The 23405-nt window shown below is 42.4% G+C and overlaps 1 protein-coding gene across 2 annotated transcripts in view; it reads right to left on the bottom strand.

Moving 5' to 3' along the window:
* The window catches only part of SLC38A1 (solute carrier family 38 member 1), a 38946-nt gene continuing 15937 nt past the window's right edge, over positions 397 to 23405 (bottom strand). Inside the window, exons 5-16 of one of the 2 annotated variants that reach the window (XM_021385006.1) lie at positions 19500 to 19573; positions 17779 to 17871; positions 17404 to 17479; positions 16458 to 16540; positions 15501 to 15559; positions 15265 to 15390; positions 12964 to 13043; positions 11646 to 11746; positions 8470 to 8588; positions 7808 to 7949; positions 7604 to 7701; positions 397 to 6917 (exon numbers count right to left, since the gene is read on the bottom strand). In XM_021385006.1, the coding sequence (XP_021240681.1) occupies positions 6816 to 6917; positions 7604 to 7701; positions 7808 to 7949; positions 8470 to 8588; positions 11646 to 11746; positions 12964 to 13043; positions 15265 to 15390; positions 15501 to 15559; positions 16458 to 16540; positions 17404 to 17479; positions 17779 to 17871; positions 19500 to 19573 (1153 nt within the window). In that variant the 3' untranslated portion in view covers positions 397 to 6815. The remainder of the gene's footprint in view (positions 6918 to 7603; positions 7702 to 7807; positions 7950 to 8469; positions 8589 to 11645; positions 11747 to 12963; positions 13044 to 15264; positions 15391 to 15500; positions 15560 to 16457; positions 16541 to 17403; positions 17480 to 17778; positions 17872 to 19499; positions 19574 to 23405) is intronic. The other variant, XM_021385007.1, reaches the window with a different exon arrangement.

Here is a 23405-nt window from a genome sequence, read left to right on the forward strand (position 1 = left end):
AACATACAGCAGGGGTTGTTCTACTCCAGACACTATTTTGGCATCCGAGCTCAAACCCAAGTACAGGAGGCTTTAAAGCTTTACACTGAAAAAGCCTGGTGAGAGCTTGGACATCCTTCAAGGACTGGGCAGAAAGAAGCAGTGATTAGCAACTCTGATCTGTGGTGACTGTAGGTCCCAGTCCCTCCAAAGCTGTGTCAGAAATGTTATGCTGATTTCCACACCCATGTATCGCTGTGCTCTATATTCTGCACTAAGTCTTACAGAACTGGATTTGCAAAGCTGCAAGCCCTGAGTTCAGTGGAAACACTTGCGTAAGAGCTGGGAGCACATCCTGTTTAAGGGATTAAAATGATACCTATTCATCCCTTTCAAAGAATGATTAAAGCCCAGACATTAGTTTAGATCACAATTTTAATGTTTAAAAACTATAGAGGTAACAGAGAGATTACAGAACATAATACATTTTTTTTTTTAGTTTATTTACACACTGAAACTGAAGACTGCATCATTTATTTGAACATGAAGAGCACAAAGTATGATGATGATAGCAGGAGCAAAATGTTACCCATCACTTACTTGAACAATCTATTAGAGATGAGCTCATATCGAATGTACATCATTCAAACGGTACTGTTTACATTGGGCCTGGGTGAGCCTTAACGTACCTTGGGATGCTATAAACAAATTTCTATAAACAAGTTCAAGTCTTGTGGAAATATACCTTTGTATTTTGTTGGCTGTAACACTGAAAACAAAACGTACAATTGTATTAATTTGAAAAGCTCTGTAGAAGTGACTGCATATAAATTTTTCCTCAAATTTGTGCTCATGGCGAAAGCGATTGTTATTTCAAGTTTCATTTCCATCCAGGACCATAAACTAAACGTGGAAAAAATACAATTATTTTTGGACGCATTTCTCAACCTCCGCTTTCCATCAATCCTGAAAAACACGTTTCCGCGCTTTACCGGCAACTCTATGCCTGCAGCACCAAGGCTGTGCTCCTGTGGAGGCACTCTTGGGACTTACACAGCTGTGGTTCCCTTCCATCACCTGTACCCCTGGACATGCAGCCATCCCCCGACTGAAATGCTGGTGTCCGGCCCACCATGCATACAAAGAGATGTGCAAGCCATCCCTGGGTGGCGGATGCTCTCCCAGCGCAGGAGGTGCTAGTGTTGTGGTCACAGATAGCGGAGTGCCCGGGGCTGTGGTGGGGGAGCTGTGGGGCACAGGCTAAAACTGCACCAATTGCTGTGGTTGTCACCTACCCTGACATATGATACTTCATGTCTGAACTACATCTTTGCTGGCTGAAAAGGAAGTGCAGAAGTCCTCATCTGAATACTATCTGTACTAGTTGCCTTCCGTGGAAAGTATTGATACCTATGCCTGAAAACCAAAGTGGCATAACGCTAGGGCAGGCTGCTGCCTGCAGCTTACTCCACTTTCTGCATAAGGCTGTGTGCTGCTGCCACCTGACCTCAGCTGAGGAACCGAGGGCACTAACTGTGCCCTTTATGCTAGGAGAGACTCGCTATGGAGAAACCAGGGAGATGTGCTGCAATTATACCTAGCAATTTCATTGGGCCTTTTTCTTTTTTTTCTTTTTCTTTTTTTTTTTCTTTCTTGCTTTTTTTTTTTTTTTTTTTTTGGTTTGCTATTTTTACAATAGCAATGTAATTATAATTTCAGGTTTAGGATTTAAATTGCTAACTCTTGGAAGAAAGGAAAAGATATAGATTTTGCTAAGTCTGAAGCTAAAGTATTTGTATTTCTATTAAAATTATTCTTAATATGCAGAGCCTATCTCAACACTTATATATCATAGGGGATAAACAACTGCAAAAATATACAGCATCCTATTTATTTACAATATATATATGTACATAAAAATGAAATTTCCTACAGTAAAACACAACTGCATAGATTTGTCTTCAGAAACACAGGCATGTGTACAACTGGTGAATTCTAGACCTTTCCAGCCCTGTACTTTTTATTAATCCATTATCTTTTTTTTTTTTTTTTCACAGTTTGTTACAGAAATCCTTACATTAGATACAAATAAAACATTCTTTGTGTACCTTACAGGAAATAAGGACTTTCCTGATGCCAAGTGCTCTCGGGGCTTGTTTAAGCGAGCAGCCTGGGACCAGGAGATAAAGCCATCTCGTGGAACTCGTGGACCCGAATACATTCTGCTGTGCCTCTCTCCTAAAGGCACCGGGGTGAGACGGTAGGACTGGAGGTGGGATAACACCACATGGAAAGAGTTTTGTTTTGACCAAGATGCTCTTTAGCCTTAATGTAAGGTTCAAGCAAGGAAACGCATTAAATTAAGGATGAGCTAGAGATACTATTGGTTGCTACTGTTAATACTCAATTTTAGAGAGAGCTGTGGTGCTTATGCCTTGTAAGGCAGATGTACAGACAAAACCCATGTAACATCAAAACTGCGTTTGCACAAATGACCTGTTCCAAGGGGAACACAAGCTATGGATCTGTATGCAGCTCAGGACAGCAGCCTTCGAGGACCTGCCCTCACAGGATGGGGCTGGCCTTTCCCCCCCAGCTCCACGCAGGGGCCGGGCACTGCTTGGGTCTGTGTCAGCCCTACTAAAGAGCTGTGCTGGTGCACAGATTTGGCATTGGCTCTCTGACCAGGAGCAAGCATCACACAGTGAGATCACAGCTTTCAAGACACTGTTCTCAAAGAACAATCCACCGTGTTTTACTTATTAGGCATGTTTGCTGCCAGCCAGAGAAAGGTAGCTGTATTCTGCAACTGAAAGGGTGGTTTAAGCTCAAGACTATTTTCTTTGCAATGTGCTGTGGACTAGGAGAGGCAGCAAGACTGTCTTTTCAGTGTAGGATTAACTCCCGCGATCTTACTGGAAGCCCCTGCTCCTAATTACTCCTTCCTTGTCTCTCACTACTCAGCTGTTGCTATTAAGCAAAAGAGAAGTTTAAAGTATTTTGTTGCACTTACTAGGAGCAATTTCTCATCCAGTCTATGACATTTGCAGTGCTTACGATAGTGATAAACTCTCTATGAAAAGAAAGCATGCTACCACCTACTAAGTAGATACGGTACTCTGGATCCTATTAATTTAACAACAGAGAAACTCCTACAGCATTTCACTGTGCTCCTTAAATCCTAGCTAAAATGTGGGACTCGTACATTGTTGGCTACAAGTTCACTATTCCAAATGAACTGAATAACAGCAGTACATTTTACAGATAACCTCATACAAATATTGTCATCCATCACTGATGTTGACAGTTACAGCAGGGTCTATTGCATTCTGTTAAGAATGTATAAACCTGATGAGAAAACAAAAAGCACGTTATTTCACGTTCATTACCACAGACATCAATAAACACATGATTCCTTTCCATAAATATCTATAAATATGATGCCAGTAATCAGCCTAAGCAAAATTCCCTCTATTTTTTTTTTCCACAGACCCAGAAATAAAGCCTACTTGAAGACTCAATATTTCAGGTATCTGTCTTTCAGTATCTAAAATATGCTTTGATGGTACAGTACCTTGGGTAATTTCACTCTGTGCACACACCCAGCTCATTCTTCTCCCTATTTATCCAGTAAAACTCCAGTATACAAATAAACTAGGAAAAGGAAGAAGAACAAAGAGGAAGGAGAGGGACTGTGATGGAGGAGACTCAGGAAGATGCAAGGAGCAATCAGTCACCCAACAGCCCTTCAAGTCAAAGGGAGATGGGTGCCGAAATTCCATAGTCAGTATTTTAAACACAAGACTGCATAATATGGGGAAGGGGCAGAAGGGAAAACATAGCTGCGACCTTGTTGGGACTCTGTGCAGCAGATCAGACCTCTAGATCCTACCTGGGTGTTTGAAAATCACTCCTAGGATCTTCTCTCCCACAGCCCTCCAGTGCACAGAGCATCACTGCTCATAAATCAGTAGTAGAAGGATAAAGGGGGAAGGAAAGCAGAAGAGCCTTGGAGCATTTTAAGGGTAACACTGTACAATATTCTCAGGTCTGAGTTAGGTTTATCGGGATGAAATCCAGAGAGATTATAAGGTGCCTTGAATCTTGACATGTGATCACAGCAAGCTGATAACAGAATGATCAAATGGCTTGCGTTGGAAGGGATCTTTAAACATGATCTAGTCCAACCCCAACTGACATGGGCAGGGACACCTGCCACTAGATCGGGTTTCTCAAAGCCCCATCCAACCTGATCTTGAACAAATCCAGGGATGGAGCATCAACAACTTCTCTGGGTAGACTGTTCCAGTGCCTCACCACTCTCATCATGAAGAACTTCTTCCTTACATCCAATCTAATTCTAACCTCTTCCAGTTTAAAACCATTGCCCCATGTCCTGTCCCTACAAGCCTCGGTAACATGTCTTTCTCATTCAAAGTTAGATGCCAGGCTCCTGCTATGGCTGCCTTTGTGGGTGCCTGTAAAAGGGAAGCCACAAATGACATCCCAAGCTGGAAGATGCAGGGAACAAGCTGAGAGGCGATGGCAAGGATAGGTTCTTCTCTCTGGACTTTCACTAACACCTGGACTCATAGGCCACAGTGAATGAGGGCCCACCTAAGATGAAATGGGTCACATAAAGAGGAGGTGCAGAGAGATCTGGTGATCTGTGCTGTCACAGCACAGGTTAGATGTCAATTGCCAGAAAGTGTTAGCAGCTGATCCTCAGTCTGCCTTAGCCCTGGGGCCCACTTAGCCCAGCTGTTCATGTTTTGAACTCTTGGCTGCATGGGAGGAAGGATGTCGTGCTGGAGACTTTGCTGGGAACAGAAATCTGACAGGTCAGGACAGACTGAAGGAGCCCCACTCTAGACCAGCAGGTCTTTTGTTAGAAGGAGGGGACTTCTAGTTTTCTTCTTGCTTCCAGACTGCTCCAAGGACCTCTCCACATGTTGATGCTTAAATTCCATGTAAGGCCCCAAACTAACCTCTCTGTGTGTTACCCTTAGAAACCAACTCTCAAGGTCCTGAGAAAGCTCTGTGGTCTCAACTCTCGGTGCCTTCAAGCCATGTAGGATAAAGTGGGGGCAAGCGAGGTAATTCAATAGCTCACAGAAATCCCAAGACCCTGAATTCTCCATCCCTAACCTTAAAAAGAACAAGCTGCAGTGAGTTTACCCACAGGCAGTGCTGTTAACTACAGGCTCCTCCCACAAGTTACAATGGGAGCCAGTCACTGCACACTGACAGGTACGTCTCAAACACACATTACTTAGGGCATTACTTAGCCCTTGGATGTGACCTAGAGCTCCCTTCAGCCTTCAGTTTTTTCAGTAGGAGCCAGTTTCATCTTTTGAGTGCAAAACTCAGACACATTTTAGCTCACAGGATGAATGATACTAAGTGAACACAATTATGCTGCTGGCAGTGCACTAATAGATGTCTGCTGAGGAAGGTCAACAATCACCTGCTTAGCTTTTGAATCTCTATAAGTAGTTCTCTACACCAGCTATAAGGCATTAGGCAAATACTTTGTGGACAACAGATACAAGTTACAGTGTTTCTGCTAGTAGTAATTCAATGTATTTTCTGTAATTATTATAAAGAATTGATGTGAAATGTAAATAAAACATTTCAATAACGCAAAGCATTTATGTTGCTTGAACGGAACGTTACAGACTTCAAATCCCAATGGGAATTTGTAGTTCAGAAAGGTGAGTCAAATCCTGCTCCAGCTGCTGTCAGAAACCCTGCTGACTTCAGCGGGAGGAGGGTGAGACACGAGAGGAGCAAATCTCTACAAAGTCACCCTAGGTGTGTACAGATGAATTCAAAAACGCAAAAGGCATGAGGTATAATTAAATGTGGAGGTTTTGATAAAACTGGAGCCTGCCATTTTTTTTTTTTTTTTTTTCTGAGAAGAGCAGGGCATTAGTGAACAGTTTGATGCTGAAAGAAATGCAGACTTCCTATGGAAATCTCTGAGCATCTGCTTCTCTTCGGGTTCAGGTACTCATTGCTGAGCATCCTGGCTGCTGGTGGCCAGGTGCAAACTGAAAATGTAGCAGGGAAATGGTGGCTGATGATGATCATCCTACTCCAGCTCCTTGTACCCCTTTGCAAAAACACACACACATGCACACAGGCCTGCTTCTCAAAGCAACAAATGAGCCAAGCCTAGGGCTGACTCCTCCACTGCAACATTACAGAGAGAAGCACCAAATTTAGGACCTAAGTTTATACAGCGCTCGTTTATGCTCTGGTGGTGCTTTTTGTATCCATATCCAAAATGCTACACTTAGTTGGTGAGGCAAATGGTGTACAAAACAGCAAAAGAACAAACAAACAAACAAACTGAATGCATACAATTTGAGAGCAGAGTTTTTGTTAAAATGCAATAGGGAAGGGAGTGAACTGATGACATTTGGGATAATCACTCCAGCTGGGATTGATAACAACAAATGTTGCTCCTCTAAAGGAGCAGAGCTCATGGTTCAAGGGCTAAGAATAATAACAGAACAATGCAGTTCATGGGTGGAAGAGGAAAAACAAGTTGTGATGAATTCCTATGAGCAATGCTCTATATAGTCTTGCAGACAACAAAGAATTTATGCTGATCTGATAACTCAGTATTGTGGGACAGAGTGATATGCCTGTTGGAATAACGGGTCTGTTTTCTCCAAGAAAATACACCCAAAACAGCATTTTCAGTACCAGAAAATCATTATTTGGATTTGATTTGAGTAAACTCACAAAAGGTAGAACAGATAACAGAATGGATGGTTGCGATTTTGGTGTGTAGCAAACAGGCATGTCTCCTTTTCAGAAGGTCAACTTCAGTGGCCTTCGGCACTACCTCCTGACTGTATCCAGTCATAGATGACCAATGGGATGCTGACTAGGGAAAACATTATTCCCAGTACCAAGAAAAGGGAAGCCTGAAACAAAAAGGAGAGAAAATTAATGAACAAAAAGAAAAGACAATTAATTCAATTGTGTTAACTTTTCTTCTTAAGGAGATTTACAAGGTGATGTATCAAAACCATGAGCTAAAATGGGATATGTCTTCTGGTGAAGACAAGACCCAGAGATAATTAAACAGATTACTGTCATTAATAATTACTTGCTGAACATCAAAAACAGTTTTTCCTCTTTCAATTCACTTGTTAAATGCCAAGCATCCCTAAAAAGGATTAAATGAGTCTGCCTTTAGGACTTATCAGCTCTGCCCTCCTCAAAGCCTGGATGCAGAACGTGCTGTATGCCTTCTGATTCAGCATATGGAAAGGCAGAAAGCTTTCTGGGCTGAAAGGGCTGCCAAAGGCAGCTGGAGGGACACTCACACCTTGGCTAAAACTGTGGCTGCTTGCAGATCTGCTGCTCCCCCAGAGGGAATAGTTCCCCACTCCACAGAGAAGGGCCCTGGTGCAGGCAGAAGAGCCCTGCATCAGGAGACACACAGGGCAAATGAAAAGGGGCAAGTGAGGCTGCCAGCTAATGGGGGCAAGAACGGAAAGTCAGGAGAAACAGCTCACACATGTTCAGATTAGGTAGGCTTTCTGTCTAACTCTTTTTAAGGAATGACATACAAAATGCTTTGCATTGACGAGAAAGGAATGCATACCCAAATCCTCTGAGTAAATTTTGTTCCGTCCTGATGTGTAATTTTTAAATACAACGATGAAGGAAGAATGAAAATCAGCATATTGGCAGAAGTGACCCCTGCAAAATTCAAATGAATGAGTATTGTTAGTTGCCAACACCGTAATTATTATGTTGCTAATCAGCAACACTTTTGTACTGCTAGTACAAAGGCAGGATACTGTACCTACGACTCCAAAAATATCCTTCATGGTTGGGATAAAAATCACTAACAGGTTGATGATAACCAAAAGAACAAAAGTAACCAAAACATGACGGCATAAGTCGAATTTTGTTTTTCTTGCCAGCTCAAATAATGATGAACGCACCTGTAGGAAAAGAGAGTTCTTTGTTAGGAGAAGTCAATCAGCCAGTTCAAGGCTCCACATGATTATTTTAACTGGTACTTCACGTGACCACGAGCTCTACATGAATGTGGCAGAAAATTTACGGACTCTGATGTACTGCCTTTTGAAATAATCCTTGCAATTATTCTGGTATTTCAAAAATGTATGTGCAGATGCATGTGAAGGAGGATATTCCTCCCTTTCTACCATGCCTATTGGAATTATGACCTTCATCTCTCAGCTTGCTCCAGTGAAATCATGTGAAGGAAGAGAGGGCCCTTGTGGATTCAATTTAAAACCAAAAGTGATTAATTTATTTCCTGCAGGGAGAAGCTCTCCAGAAGTTACTGGGAATCTGGTGTGGGAAAAGACTGATCCAAGTTCAAGCTGTTTTGTAGTTGCAACATCACTGACTAGGAAATGGCTGGACTGTGTTTTGAAAAAAAAATGCAATGTGTACAGAGATCATCTACTTCCAAATCATGCAGAGACTTTTACTTACAGTGAAAAACAGCACTGGCACTGTGAGTATAACTGCAACAATCACAGCCAAGCGCACCGTCAGGATGAGGATGTCATCTTTACTCTGGTACATGTGAAGCAAATCTGACTGCACGTTGTCTACGGAAAAGACAGTTAGGTAAGTGTTCTGGCAAGGAGGCAACTGGTTCACAAAAATCATTGCTTAACAACAGACTTCTTGAACAACAAGTGATTTATCTGCAAACAAGAGCATGGAATGAACGTTCTTGAGTTAAAACAGCATTTTGAACCAAATCTTAATGATCTCATTATTCCAGATTAATCCTTGGGAGGCCTGATTAAGGAATGCATCCTAATTCAAGACAGCAGATGCTTAAGTCTAAGGTGATTTTCACTGTAGGAAAGACAACAGTGAGACATACACCAAAACTTTCTTAAATATATACGTATATATGAAAAATAAGTAAGGTGAAATAAGCTACTGTAAATCAGTTCTGTGGGCTTGTTTTAAAGTTTGAAACGATATAAAAATAACCACGTGCACTGCAGTGGCTGAGTTAAACATAAATTACAGGGTTGAGTGAAATTAGTCAAAACAGCTAATAAACTCCCAGCACAGAGCAGTGCCTCTGCTATCAAACAAGAATGAAACCTGTCTGAGGTCAGCTCCCTGTGGGATGTTTTGACATCTGCACTCATACCCCCGGGCAGCTCCAAAGAGGGCTGCCCTTCTGAATTTTCTCTTGAATCTGCTGCCCCTTGCAGTGCCCACAGCATAGCCAGTGCGCTCTGCGCTCCCAGCGTGCCCAAGGGAGCATGCTGGAGTGCTAGTGGGAAGGCACTGGCCATGCTTTAAAAAGCCCTCCTGCAGAAATGCTTCCTTTGCACTCTGTTTAAATACTGATAATGGGAAAGCAAGTTGCTTGGGGACCTACGTGCTTGCTTTGTGTCTTTCTAGTATTTAGGCATGGCAACTCGGGGAGGCGGCTGTGAAACACACCACAGAACCACACTCGCTGCCCTGTTTTAGAACAGCTTGTGTTTTGTTTCTGTCTGCTAGTCTTAGAAGGCTGACAGTACACTGTAATAGCTCTTAAACCGAAGTCCTTAAGTGGAACTCGGTGGGCATGTGTAGATCAAAATCTTGGTACAACCTCCTCTATTCTTGAAGGCAGAGAGCCGCCCTGCAGCGAAACTCCTGTGCTCCCCCCGGGGCATCCTCCTGGGGCAAGACCACCTCTCAACACCTCTCCGCAGCGCCTGAATTCCAACCAGGAGAAAAAAAACACTCTCCCACCTCCCTGCAGGTTAGGAGTGGGATTTTCAAGCCGGGCACATGCACAGCTTCTGCGACACAGAGCTTACTCTGCTCCTGCGAGCACAGACTGCAACTTCTGTACCGCTCACGGACTGCAGCCGGGTAGGAAGTGAAAGGCAAGGCTTACAGTTGAAGGTCTGTTTTCCTTTCAGCTAGATACACCACAGAGCCCAACCACAGTGACCTTTTAGGGGAAGAAAAACACCTCTTTTCTGTAATTCTGCAATGTAAATATAGTCATAACTGCAACACTTTCGAGAACACAGCAAACAGACAAGCACTACTGGTGTAAAAATGAAATGGACAAAATAAAAACCCTGGTCTTACCCAGCTAGGGAAGAGGTTAGAAAACTAAGAGCACATACAAAAGGCAAAATCTTGTCAGTCCCAAGGGCAAGCAGGAGTGGAGTGGAGGGGGTCGATATTCCCTAGGCTCCTTTTTGTGTTGTTTCTTGTGGCACTAACCCTGAGATCTCCAGTGTTTGTATGAGCCCCAGTGGAGCTGTGTGGGAGCACATGGTGTCCATGTGCAGGGACCCCTGCTCCACCAGGGAAATTTCTCCCCTCCCAGGGGCCAGGAGGATGCAGCCTCCGCCTCCTCCGTGGGGTGTGAGAGGTTCCCGGAGAGGTCCCTGTGGGTTTCTGCCTCCTCACATCCCTGGGGTGACCTCACCAAAATTTCCTTCCTGCCAAAGACAAAGGGTCTGTGCTGATTCACTCCCACTGTCCTCCTGGGGCTACCAATCTGATGTGTTTCTGTAAATGTTCTAGCAAGCAGCAGATGGATGAGAACAGCTGCTGCTGCTGCCACTTGTAGCGGATACCCTCTCACTTCCGCCAGTTTTACTGGGAAAATTAGAACTGAGGACCTCAAATTATGTCAACACAAGAAGGCCCAAGGTGTTATGAGCCTGAGAAAATTGAGATAGGTACACCTTTGAAAAAAAATTTAAAAAAAGCCAAATTTCATATTTACTTATTTTCTTTCTCTTGCAGTATGTGGGTCACAATGAATGGTGTCACAAACGGGAAGATTGTAACAAAAAGGTCACTTGGAATGTAGAATATACAGTGGAGAAGACCTTTAGGTGACTCTGAGATAAAAGACAAATGTCAATTGAGTCATCTGTTTCATAACCCCTTCATGGTCTATGAGCAAACACACTGCGCTTCAGCTTTTCCATGACACTGGGAAACGGGAGTAGCTTCCTGGGCCACATTCATTTTTTATCCTATTTACTTCATAATTATATCTGTTCCATTAGGACAGCAATACAACGCAATTTGTTTCGCTAACTTAACCAATATTTATGAAGAGACACAGTGCAAGTCCCAGACAGTGCAACAGCCATGCTTGGCTGCGGAGCTGGGACAACCTCCTGAGCTTCCCCACCTTTGCAGCCAATTTATTTAACTAACAACCGAAGGGGTGAAGCCCAGGGACACAAGGAAAATATGTGGTGTTTTGTCTATGATGAAAATGTCAGTAAGAAAGCAAAAAATCCTGCAATGACTCATTTGATACCCAATTCCTAGGACCTGTTCTCAAACCTTCCTCATTTTATACAGTCACACATCAGTTATTACCAATGCACAAAAAAAAATTTAGGTAAGGACCATAGAACAGAAGTCTTGATAGGGCCCAGCTAATCCCCAGTTCTGCTAAATAAATCTTCCTCATATTTTGAATATGCCTTCGGTAAATGCTATTTTCGCTTGTGCTTCTCATTTCAGGGGGAGAAAGGAAAGGGTTTGTACCTTCAGTATGCAAAACCCTAAGGAAAAATATTTGAAAAAGTATTTTAATATAAGTGAATGGGACTTGTCAGTTGAGAATTACTATTGATTTCATATGTATTCTCTTTCTGCATACTTACCATAGAAAGTCAAATAGCCAAATATGGCAGTCATAAAGTACATCACAAACATGGCAAAAAATGAGATATTTGAAACCAATTGCATTTTTTTCTGTGAACGGCTGGAAAAAGAAGAAAAGAAAGGAACATATAAAATGGTTGGATTGCATTTCTGAAGAGCTGTTTAAAAATGTGTCAAGTCTTTGCATAAACATATCAATTCTGGAGAGACTCATGAATTCATTTTCTTTTAAAACAGGAATTCATTGACAGCTGCACAAGAAAGAGAAAGGTGGGGGCAATGGATCTTACTTGGAGTTCAAGCCCAGAAATGCTGTGACCACCCCATGGCTCTGCTCCCTAGCTATACAGAGGGAAGGCTAGGGAGTAAACAGTAAACAGAGGGAAGGGAAAAACTGAGTGGGCAGGGAGAGCCCTTAAACACTTCAGTAATTAAATTAAAAGGCCAAAATAAAGGGAGAGTAAACATACACCCAGAAAAAAAGCTCCAAAAACAACATCCTCAATGTTTGCAAAAAAAAATTTGTATTGCCACGAGTAGAAAATAATGGATACATACAGACCACTGCAGATCTATAAAACAGATTAAGTGTAAATATTTCATTTTTAGATATTTGCTGTGAAAGTGTATATATATATACCTATATATATATAGGGAGAGACTTTTAAATACATGCAGGGACACCCTAAAAAGGCACCAGAGAACCTCATGAACTCAAGTGAAATACAAAGCACCCAGCTCTGAGGAGACCCTGAAGGTCCCCATGGGTCTGGCTGTTCATAACCCTCTTTGGTGCCTCCTCCCCACTTCCAGGGCCCAGGGTTCCACATTAACCCCATGTCGCTCCCCGCCCCAGCCGGGACTCAGCAGGGCCAAGCTCCAGCTCTGCACAACCCTGCCCAAGGCCACAACAAGCCTGCCATTCTGGCTACAACACTAGCACAGGCAAGGCTGAAAATCACTTTTGTTTCTGGTACCACACCAGATTTTCAGTTACACTGGAACAAATGCCGTGGGCTGAACACACGTCTCCCTCCTATGCAAAATAACAGCAGTCGGCACAACTTGGCTCTCCCCAGGCTGCCATGTACTTCCAGAGAAAACTCCCAAAGTATTGCATTATCCTCAGCTTCTCTCCACCCCAATGGCACCTCTGGGAGTCCAGATTTCCTAGCTGACACACTCATGGACTCGTTTGGTTTTATTAAAGCACATCTCCTCCGAATGGCAAGAATGACTCAGAGCACCTCTGCACTAACATTTTCCATGCAAAACAGTGAAAACAATTAACCGAAAAAAAAAAAGAGAAAGGCTTACTCTTTAAGTTCGCTGTAAATTGGAAGGACTGATGGGTGGCACACAAACGCGAAAGCAATGGTGGGCAACGCATATACAGTCTGTTCAGAGAGAATTTCAGACAAAAAGTTAAGAAAAATAAGTATTTTCCCCAGCAGCATAAAGAAATGATCTGTGTTCAACTACCTCAGCTCCCAGCTATCTGGACTCTTCAACTGAATGTTGAGAGCCCTTTTCAGAGAAGGCAGGAAACCTGTCAACTGGCATATATTTAACAAAATATGGAGAGCAGCGCTCTTCCAAGAGGAGGACAACATCTTGGTATTGGCCACGCAAGCCCAGTCCTGACTTTGTCCTCAGCGCACAGCAGTGGATGCCACGTGGCTGTGGGATTGCTCCCTGGCAGGGGTCTCCCTGCCAGCTACTGCCACCGCCACCACCACGCTGCCACGTGTAACAGGGACATATGGTGGATCACCGCTACACTACCCTGCCTTGGAATGGAGAGGGGTGCACACCCATGGTGCTAAGGCTGAAGTCCTGGAGATGAAGCCCATATCCAGACTGTAAGAAAAGAGAAGAGGAATGCAGAACTTACAAATAAATGGATATTTCAAGGTATCAGACAGAGCCCCTTCATTTCCCAGGCCAACAAAAGGGCTAGGAGGACTGTGGAGGGAGCATGCTTTTCCTTGGGGAAAGAGAGAGACCGTTACGTCACTATGAAGCGCAGAGGGCCTCTGAAGGGAACCTCACCCACTGCTCAACCAAAAAGCTGAGCAGGTTTCAGTGCTCAGCATCTGGCCAAGCTTTATAAATGATCTCAGAGATCAAGCATTTCCATTCTCCCCAGGAAACTAGTATGAGCTGAGATCTCATGAAGAAGGTCCTCCTGTTAGGATAAAAGGAGTTGATCCCTACAAGCAGCTCTCCCCACTGCTCTGAGGTTTCCTCATGTTGGCCACAGGACACCTATCGCCACAGAAGCCATCCCGGAGCTGCCCAATGGGGTGGGATTCAGAAACCACACTGGTTGCTCTCCAGTGGGGCCCTTCTGCACCCTGGCCTGTGCTGCCTTCTCTGCCTGACTCCTAGAGCACTATTGTGGAATCTCCATCGCTGGAGATATATTCAGAAGCCATATGGAAGTGGTCCTGGGCACTCTGCTCTGGGTGTCCCTGCTGGAGCAGATGGACCCAGAGGTTCCTATCAGCCTCAAAGCAGATCTCCTCTCATGTACCAAAGTTGCTAAAGTGATTGGTAAATTGTTGGCCCTGAGAGCAAATCTCTAAAGCTCAGGTTCTGTGTGTCTAATTCAGATTGCTCCTTCTGATGGGCATCCATCAACTCTGAAGTAAACACTAACACTTACTTCAGGAGAACAAGATTGCCCTTTGACACTGCCAGAACTGTACCTACACCTACGCTGCTACTGCATACCCAGTTAACTGCTTCTTGGCCAGTCACATTGGATCTGGGCTGATGGCTGCCCCCAGCTGAATGAAAGTGCTCACGTTAGTTCAACTTGGCTTCTTGCACTGAAGCTGGTAGGATGAATTTAAAAAAAAAATAATTTTTGCATGCATATACTGTGCATACACGCTCTCTATGAACGCAGTGGTGACACCCTGAGGAGCCTTCCCTACTGCATAAGGTGCCATTCAAGGAGCACTGCAAACCGGCACAGCTGGAAGAAGAAATCCTCTTGCTCCCACAGCTACAGCCAGTTGCTCTTTTGCACTCTCTTGGCACAACATTTTGTGCAGCTGTGCAGTGATCAAGGAAAGCATCCAGCTGAAAGAGAATCAAATTTTTGCTTTCAACTGTATCCTTTTTCCCCATCTAGTTCACCATACAGCTACAGAAACACATACCCTGTCACAAAGAAGTGGTTTGTGTGCAGGACAGATGGATTACTTCTGGCCTTTGGATGCAGGCATGGCTTACAGTGTCTGCTGAACCACAGCCTAAGTGCTCAGTTGCAGCATGGAAAGGAAGAAGCAGCAGAAAGGAAAACTCTCATAAAGAAAGCATTTGTTATCCGGTGGCAGCTCAACCTCACAGCCTTAGCACGCCTGCTACCAAGGCAGCTCACTCTGTCTCAGTTTCCTGAGGAACGGAGCAGCAGAGAAAGGCTGCAAGGAGCTACAGCCATCATGGCACCTCCAAAACACTGGGCAGGGACACCTGTCATGCATTCACCATGAGTATGTGTGGAAGCACGGAGGGCAGGCCCTAGGTAGTGCTGAGCTGATTAAGGACATGGAGTGTAGGTGCATATATTATGTGAATCAAAAATAAGTATCATAAAAAGAAACATACCTTGGAATTAAAGATAACATACTTTGGCTTACACATATGCTCATGTGCTGAGCTATTTGATAGGATAGGTGATGTTGTATTTAGCTCCGGTTCGTAACAGGAAATTTGAAACTTCTTGTAAATAACCTAGAACAAGAGCCAACTGTTAAAAATAATACTAAAAAGCAAATTAAATTTGGAAATTCCGAATATCCTATCAAGTGACTAATCCAACAAAGAAAGCAAGCTGAACTTACCACTATCAGGAAAAATACCATACAGCTTAATGAAAATCCACTGGTATAGCCAAGATACCCTGAAAGAAATTAAAAAGAAAGGTTATACAAAGTAATTTTTATTACATGTATCTTGCTTTCTAATTCTCTACTCAAAGGAAGAATTTCAATGCATTATGCATTTAATATGTATTACAGGCTTCTGGGCAGGACAAAAGCATCTTCATTTGGTGCCTTCCATGTTGCAAGCCCCTGAGATTTCAGACATAGCAGAGCTTCGATCAAACCAGTGTGACTTATGTTTTCCTTCCTGAAGGTCACTGATTTGGCAGTTAAACTAATGTAACTTTTGTGGTAATTGAAATAAACAGGAAGATGTGAAGTTGCAGTCAGAACGTGACCCAGGTTTCCTGTGATGCAGAAATGTGAGCTTACTACAAGTTAATTTCTCAAAAGGAAGATCCCAAGAGGAGTTCAGTGTCAAAATTTGTTATGTGGTTTCGGAAAATACATAGTGTGCCTACTGGCAGCCCTGTGGACTCAAACACATTTGAAAATGTGGTTCTCTATATGCATCTTACATACAAGTTCAGCATTTTCAACTAACCTAATCACTGAAAATTTTGACCCTAATAGAAAGAAAAGTATTTTTTTGTAATCTTAGTTTATGAACATATTTTTACATGTTACACATTAAATAGAGTCAGCTTAGTAAACAAACACCCTCCTAACTTTATATTTAAATCAATTTCCACAATTGTATGGATGAAATTGGTTTATACTGATTTCAGTCACTCCAACAACTTAGGCCCTCTTGTTCCAATATGCTCAAAACACAGCATACTCCTGAACCAGGAGTACACTCTCACTACAATGAGAGCACAATTTTTTACTTTTATTTGAATTGCCAGTGTGGCTGTCAGAGACACGATGTCTGGGCTCCTGAATTTTATTCCTGCAATAGCATTTGCATCTTACCTAAGTTCTTAAGGAGACATAAAGGGAGGATGATACCGAACGTCACTGCAACAACAAGAATCCGCCCATCCACGTACCACGGCCTGAATAAAACATTTTAAAAGTACCATGAACACACCTCAAAGCCTTTTGGGCATTCCTCACACTCAGCTGTCCTCTTTGATTGCTGCAGTTACAGAAGCATCTTTTGTATCCTTACACTACGGAAGGAGAGATGGGGACCTTTGCAAAAGGTCTGAACTCTGCAAAGTCTGAACTTTGCAGAAGAGTACCAGAGTCACTCAGCATCTAGGCCTTAAAACATGACACTGCTCTGACTCAGATGCAGCATTAGTGATGTTCTGTGTGATGTACTTCCACTGCTCTGGCCAATTTAGCATGGAAGCCTGAGGAATGGGATCTCTATTTTCTTCTGGTTCTCTACAATACATTACAAAACCCAGTGTAAAGGATACTTACTACTACAGAAGAATACCATCCCTCTATTAAAGAAGCTGGTAAATGTCAAGTGACAATTGGCAGAAATCTAAGAACAATATTCTGCTATTGTCATATATTAGTATAGAAGAATTTTATACTATCGACAGTGCTTCCAGGGCAAAAAAAAAGTCTTGTAAGATGCTAAGGATGCAGGGAAACATATAATATGCTAAACTTGCATTGTTCCCAATATCTTCAAATGTTACCAACACCGTAAAAAACATAAGTCGTAATTCTGCACTAAAATCTGTTGTGCAAAGAGTAACTGTTGATGACTTCATCTTTCATTTTCTATCCATCCTCCTTTGGATCCCAAAGTTTTCTTGTTTGTTATTAACTCACAGAAATATTTCTGTGAAGATTTACTGTTGTCAATCCTTAAGAATACTTAAGAGTTTATAAACATTTACTTAAGCTTACTTATACAACGTTAAATTCTAAAATCATTCAAATGAATTTAACTTACTCTTCTTCTTTTCCCATTAGAAACTTTATGGCAGAAGGCAGCTCATTTTTGACTATGAAGAGATAGCTCAACATTGCTGGAGGAAGAAGAAAGTCACTTTAGAAAACAAATGAGATATTTTGCAGAATAGGTACATGCTGAACTTCTTCCAATCTCAGCCTGTAAAGCTAGAAGACCTAGAACTGTAACTGACTATAAACTACTGATCATTCAGTAATAAAGTATTTTGAAAAGGCCACATGCAAAACATTACTGAGACGAAGCATGAAAATCCTAAGACATTACTAGGAGAATAGGGGACTTGCCTAGTTGGTAGGCATAACTTTATTAAGGTGTTTGTGGGTTGTGTTTTTTAATATTCCTCATCTCCTTTACCTCCAACATTCTGAAGAGATGTAGATCCAAAGACAATCATTTTCCCTGGGGTACCAAAGACCTGCTCACCAAGCTTTTCATATACCATGCAGCCTGTGTTAAAAGAAATGAGGAGAAAGGTAAAGAACACAATGGCAAAAGTCACTGAGTCAAAACACTTGTGATCCCCTCTCTGCAACCATATCTTCCTGCTGCAACTGAATAGAGAGCTCTCTTGTAATTGCTAGAGCTGAAACTTACTTAGGGAGGAATGTTTTCTTGATATCTGTAAATACTATATTTGGCTACCAATCACTTAAGAGACTGAGGTGTTCCTTTAATGAGTCCATCTATACCTTTAGAGACATTTTAAGTCCTGGTATCCCCATCCTGGCATATCAGGTTTACAATCTCAATGAAAGAGAGACTGAAAGCCTTCTCTCCAGACCAAATTCAGTACAACAGAGACCACAAGCTGGCACTGGCAGTCTGGCCGCAACAGACACCAGACTGTAGTTATGTAATTTTGCTTGGTTTGACTAAATGACCCAAATGAAGGCAGCCACTGTTGTACAGGATGATTTACAGTCTTTAATGATGGTGTCTAGTGAATTCTAGAATGTGGTATGTTTTTGGTAAAAGCAGAAGACAGTGTAAGTTATAACAAAAACTTAATTTTAAATATCTGTCGAGCTTGTGAAACTCCACTATTAATTGGATTGTGCTTCTGTTAAATGTTTTTTTTTCCTCTTGGCTGTCATTCAGGCTGAGAAAAAAAAAGACTGGACATGGTGAAGCTGTTGAGACTCACAAGAACAAAAAGAGAAATACTGCAGATGTTACACTGAACAGATTGTTTTAAAAATGGATCTCATTGTTTGTTTTTCTCTACATTTCCTTATAGCTGACATTTCTTCTTTGAAGCTCGTATAAACAACAAGATTGACCTTAAATGTAGTGTTGTGTCTGTGATCCAGCAGCACAGAAAACAGCGGTTAGATTCTGGGAAGTAACGGGGCAAAAGTGTTCACAATTAGGCCTGCACACCTAATTAAATAGGCAGTTGTTGCCATTGTACACACCACAGTAGTAACTCACCTGCATCCAAATTACACACTAAAATATACTGGTGCTTTTACGTACAGATAATCTTAAAAATCTGGCTTCAGTGATTGTTATTCAAGGAAAGAATCTCTTGGATTCAGAACACAAAGTCATTTAACCCTGTAGATAACTTCTAATTTCTGTGTTTAGAAATACGTTTTGCTTAGAGATACACTTCTTTCTGTGGAGGAACTGTTCCCTTTTATTTTCTTCTAGGAAAGCTCCAACTGTAACATGCAGGCCATCAGGCATTTCACACTAGCCATTAACAACAAGGTATATTTCCAGGTAAGCTTACTATAGACAAAGATTCATTATATTTCAATTGGAACTGATTTTGTAATGCAAATAAACTATCTGTTTTACCTTGGTGAAAACAACATTTCACTACAGCAGAATTCAGTCTTTGGTATAATTTTTTTTTCTCTTTATAGTGATGGTCATATGCTGTTCTCCTTTGCCATGACATAAATTATTTTAAATTCTAGGCTTCTGACCCAAAATCTGCTTGGACTTTCTTTTGTGTCAGCAAAGTGATAGAAACTCTGTTTCCCAAAGCACTTGGCTTTATTCTGAGCACTTTTCACCTCTTCTTCTTTACAATTCCATTGAAATGGTACAATAAAATCTTAGATTACCTGTTTCCTTTGAACACACCAACAGGAGATATATTGAATAAATAGACAGCAATGTCACAGAAACCAAAAGCAGCCTACAAAAGAATGAAAGATAAAGCTTACTGTAAGAACAGAGCTCTAACATTGCAATATTTTACGTGTTGGGTCATATTCCCACTGATGCCAAGATATTTTTTATAATCCTCTGAGAATGCAAAAAGCTCTAAAAACAAAAGTGATTTACATGCTTTTGCAGTTCTAACAGACTACAGAGGAGGTACGAAGCCTTGTATGCAGAGGAATTCAACCAAGTAAAACTTAGTGCAACTACGTCCTGCTATTTAGTTATACACTCCCAAGCTGAAGGAATGGAGATGTCTCATCATATAGGAATTAGGATTTAATCAGAGCAGGAATGAGCCACATATGTTCCTCACCACATAGTCTAAAGCTTTTTTTTTTGGAAGCCGAGTAAGAATTTCAGAGGGAAGTCCTCTATTTAAGGACTTCCATGCCAAATGTAAGCATCCCTCCCCAAGACACGCGCCACGTGCCACCAAAGGTAGCCTCCCAGTGCCCCAGGAGTGGGGAGAGGAGGAAGGCTTACACTGCACAGAGCTGTCTTGCTCTGTCCAGCTCTCAATGCGTGAATGGGACCTGGACATGAACTCAACTCACTCGATGGAAGAAGGTGGTCTCTAGCTTCCATTCTGACCCTATGCTCACGATGAGTAATCCTGAGAGTTGAGGACTCTGGGCTTTAGGTGTTGGGCATTAAGACTGCTGAGCCTGCACCTGGCCTTTCACCTTCATGGCCCAGACTGTCTTTTCCTGGGAGTAAAAGCAGAAGCCAAAGGCTCGTGCTTCATCCAGGCAGGGACAGATGTTCCCTTACTGATGTCACTCCCTATTTTTCTGTGACCCATAATTTGACTTTGCATGTAGAAGAATTGGAGGAAGTAATGACCAAACTGTTTGTGGGGGGGACTTGCTGGCACAAAAGATAATTAGTCAGTGCCGGGGGGTAAGTACATAAAAACACTTTAGTTCATTGCTCTACATCTTTTAGCCAAGCACTATGTGTGTCTTCCCCTCCAACACTGACACATAAAGGCCTGATGATGTTTTCATGATGTGTGTGAAGAGCATTCAGACAATCTGCTGGCAATTCCTCTTTTTATTATGACAGCTACCCTTGGGACACCAAGGAAAACAAGCCTAAAATTTAAAAGAAAACTGCCTATCTACTGCCATAGATAGGCAGTAACACATCTCTTTCATTGGAACACACAGAACAGAATGAGAAGCCTCCTCCCTCCCCTTTTTTTCTTATTCTGGTCTATAAATACTTCTGTGTCAAATAATGACCCACCAGTTTCTTGGAGCCAGAAGAGGAGGGAGAAACACAGAGGTGGTAGGAAGAACTGCTCTTTTGCCAAGAGAGAATGATAGCTGACAATAACACAACGCTTTTTGTACAGGCCAAAGGGTGTTTCTCCTTGGGGAGGTGAAGGGAAAGAAGACTGCACTGGCTGCTCCATTTTTAAAGACGTGCTAAGCTCTCCTGCTGCCCTACTTCCCCTGTCTGTGTGGAGGCATGGTGCTCACAGCTGCCACGGCCAGGCTGACTCATTCCCAGTCCCAAGTGACTCTGGCTGCACAGACCAGCATTAAGGCTATTTTAATATTAAAAGCTCCCGTTTTTTCAGGCACTGATCTCACAGAGCCTTTGCAGCGGCAAGAATAACACTCTCGAGCAGCCAGGTATTTATCTGATTTGTTGTCCTTAGCTCTCCATAGGATTAATACAGAGAAGCTTGGCATTTTCATTAACACTGCATGAAGAACTTGTTTGCGTCAGGACACTCATGCCAGAACCGCCCCTTGGAAGGGAATGAGAATGTCCATACCACTCATCCAGTGCAAATTCAAAACAGAAGTGGGGAAGCTCACACTGCTGTCTCAATGCTTATTATTTTGCCTAATTTTAAAGTAGTGCTGGCAGCTATGCAAGCAACAAGCACACGAAAAAGTCACCTCCCTCCAACAAATCCAGAATAAACAGCTTAGGGCAGGAGACTGATACAGGGCTATGAAGAACACACTGTTCCTATGACACCACTGCTGTTTGCCAACAGTTGCATTACCAAAGCAGCTGAAACGGGTACTGTCCCCAGCCCCCTGTGGAGCCCAGGCTGCATGGTCAGAAGAGCAATGAGGATCATGCAGTCCCCTCTTCACTCTCTGAACCCTTGTGAAGCATCAGATGCAGCAGAGCATGCAGAGCAGGGTCATGGTGCTGTGTGGTCACAGCCCAGTGACTGCCTCCAGCCAACCTTAGCAGAGGTGCCTGCAGGGAGCACAGTGAAGCTCCAGTTGTCACCTCACGCTGCACCTCATCCAACAAGCCCTGTGTCTCGGAAGAGCTTTTCATATCCTTTGCAGAGCCAGGCTAAATGCAGGCTGAACGCATCTTGTGCTTGCCAGCCTGTATGTCTCTGCAACGTGATGTCACTCTGGTACAGGGACTTGGGTGAAACCACAAACAGGGTGAGCTACCTACAGGTGCTCCTGCCATTCCCAGCTGGCCTGGCCCAACTGAAGTTCCCCAACCTTTTGTGCCATATTTCTGCAGTACAAAGGTTTTCTTCCCTTTTTCATACAAGAAAGGATGTTCTTCTCTGATCTAGGTTGCCATTATTAACAATATCAGGATGAAGTTCCTCTGAGGTTTGTAGCTGTTTTGCTCAGAAAGCATGACACTTCACTGCATCGATCACTTTTGCGAATAGTATGTGAGAGCACATGTCCATCTCTGTATTTCTTTTCTACAAGAATACAGGATCTGAACTGATCTACTTCACCCCGCAGAAGCACAAAAGTTGTGAGAGTGGAAACTAGTTTTGGTCTGCTTTACTAGCTCTGAAAATGCTGCTTTAATTTTTCCTCCTCTGCTTTCTACTTTTCAGAGATGGTGCAAGCTAGTACTGGCAGGCAGACAACCTGGACAAGGCAATCTAGAAACTTTCTAGAATTCTGCTGTTCAAGAGCAATGAATGTAAGTGCTTTCTCATGTGCAAAAAGCAAATGAATTTTTGCCAAGACTTCATCCTTTATCACTTGTAAAGAAGAAACAGTTCTAAGATATACTTGGAATAGAGAGCAGAACTATACATTTGTTGAAAAAATGCACTGAATGAGGGTGCGACCAAAACTGTAAAAGTAATAGTCTAGCTTTAACTATGAGACTATTGGATGGTAAAAGACTATTTCAAGCATTTCAATTTTCAGGCATAACTACAGATAGCACATTTGGATGATCTGTCTCCAGGCTTCAAAAGCAAAATCTTTGCTAGTCTTGTCAGCTAGGTCCTGCTAGCTTCCTTATCTTTCATCTCAGCAGGCCAATCCATTTCCAAGCCAATAGATCTAAAAGCATCACAAAGCTATTAAAAACAATTATCCACTCTTAAACACAACCCGATTCTGTAGAGAGTAGCACTGTTATTTGCTGTATAAAACTACCAAACATTTGGCTTTGGCAGATTTTGTGCAGTTAGATGGCACACATCTACACACTCACTACTCGAACCAAGATGAACTCAGTCTCCACCACAGGTTCTCAGAAGTTTCTCCAGTGTTCACACCACTGGCCTGATCTTGAAAGAAACTGCCTTTCTACATCCTTGAGAGCAAATGCATTTCTCTTAAACTCTCACAAAAAAAAACTGTTCACCGTGAGAGAGAGAGAGAGAGAGAGAGAGAGAGAGAGAGAGAGAGAGAGAAGAGAATGAGATTACTTATGGAAATATAAAGCAATTGAGGGTGAAATTGAAGATGCATATGATGCCCTCTTAAGAAGATAGATATAGATATAGATATAGATATAGATATAGATATAGATATAGATATAGATATAGATATAGA

The sequence above is a fragment of the Numida meleagris genome, chromosome 1, assembly GCF_002078875.1.
Source record: "Numida meleagris isolate 19003 breed g44 Domestic line chromosome 1, NumMel1.0, whole genome shotgun sequence".
Classification (NCBI taxonomy): Eukaryota; Metazoa; Chordata; class Aves; order Galliformes; family Numididae; genus Numida; species Numida meleagris.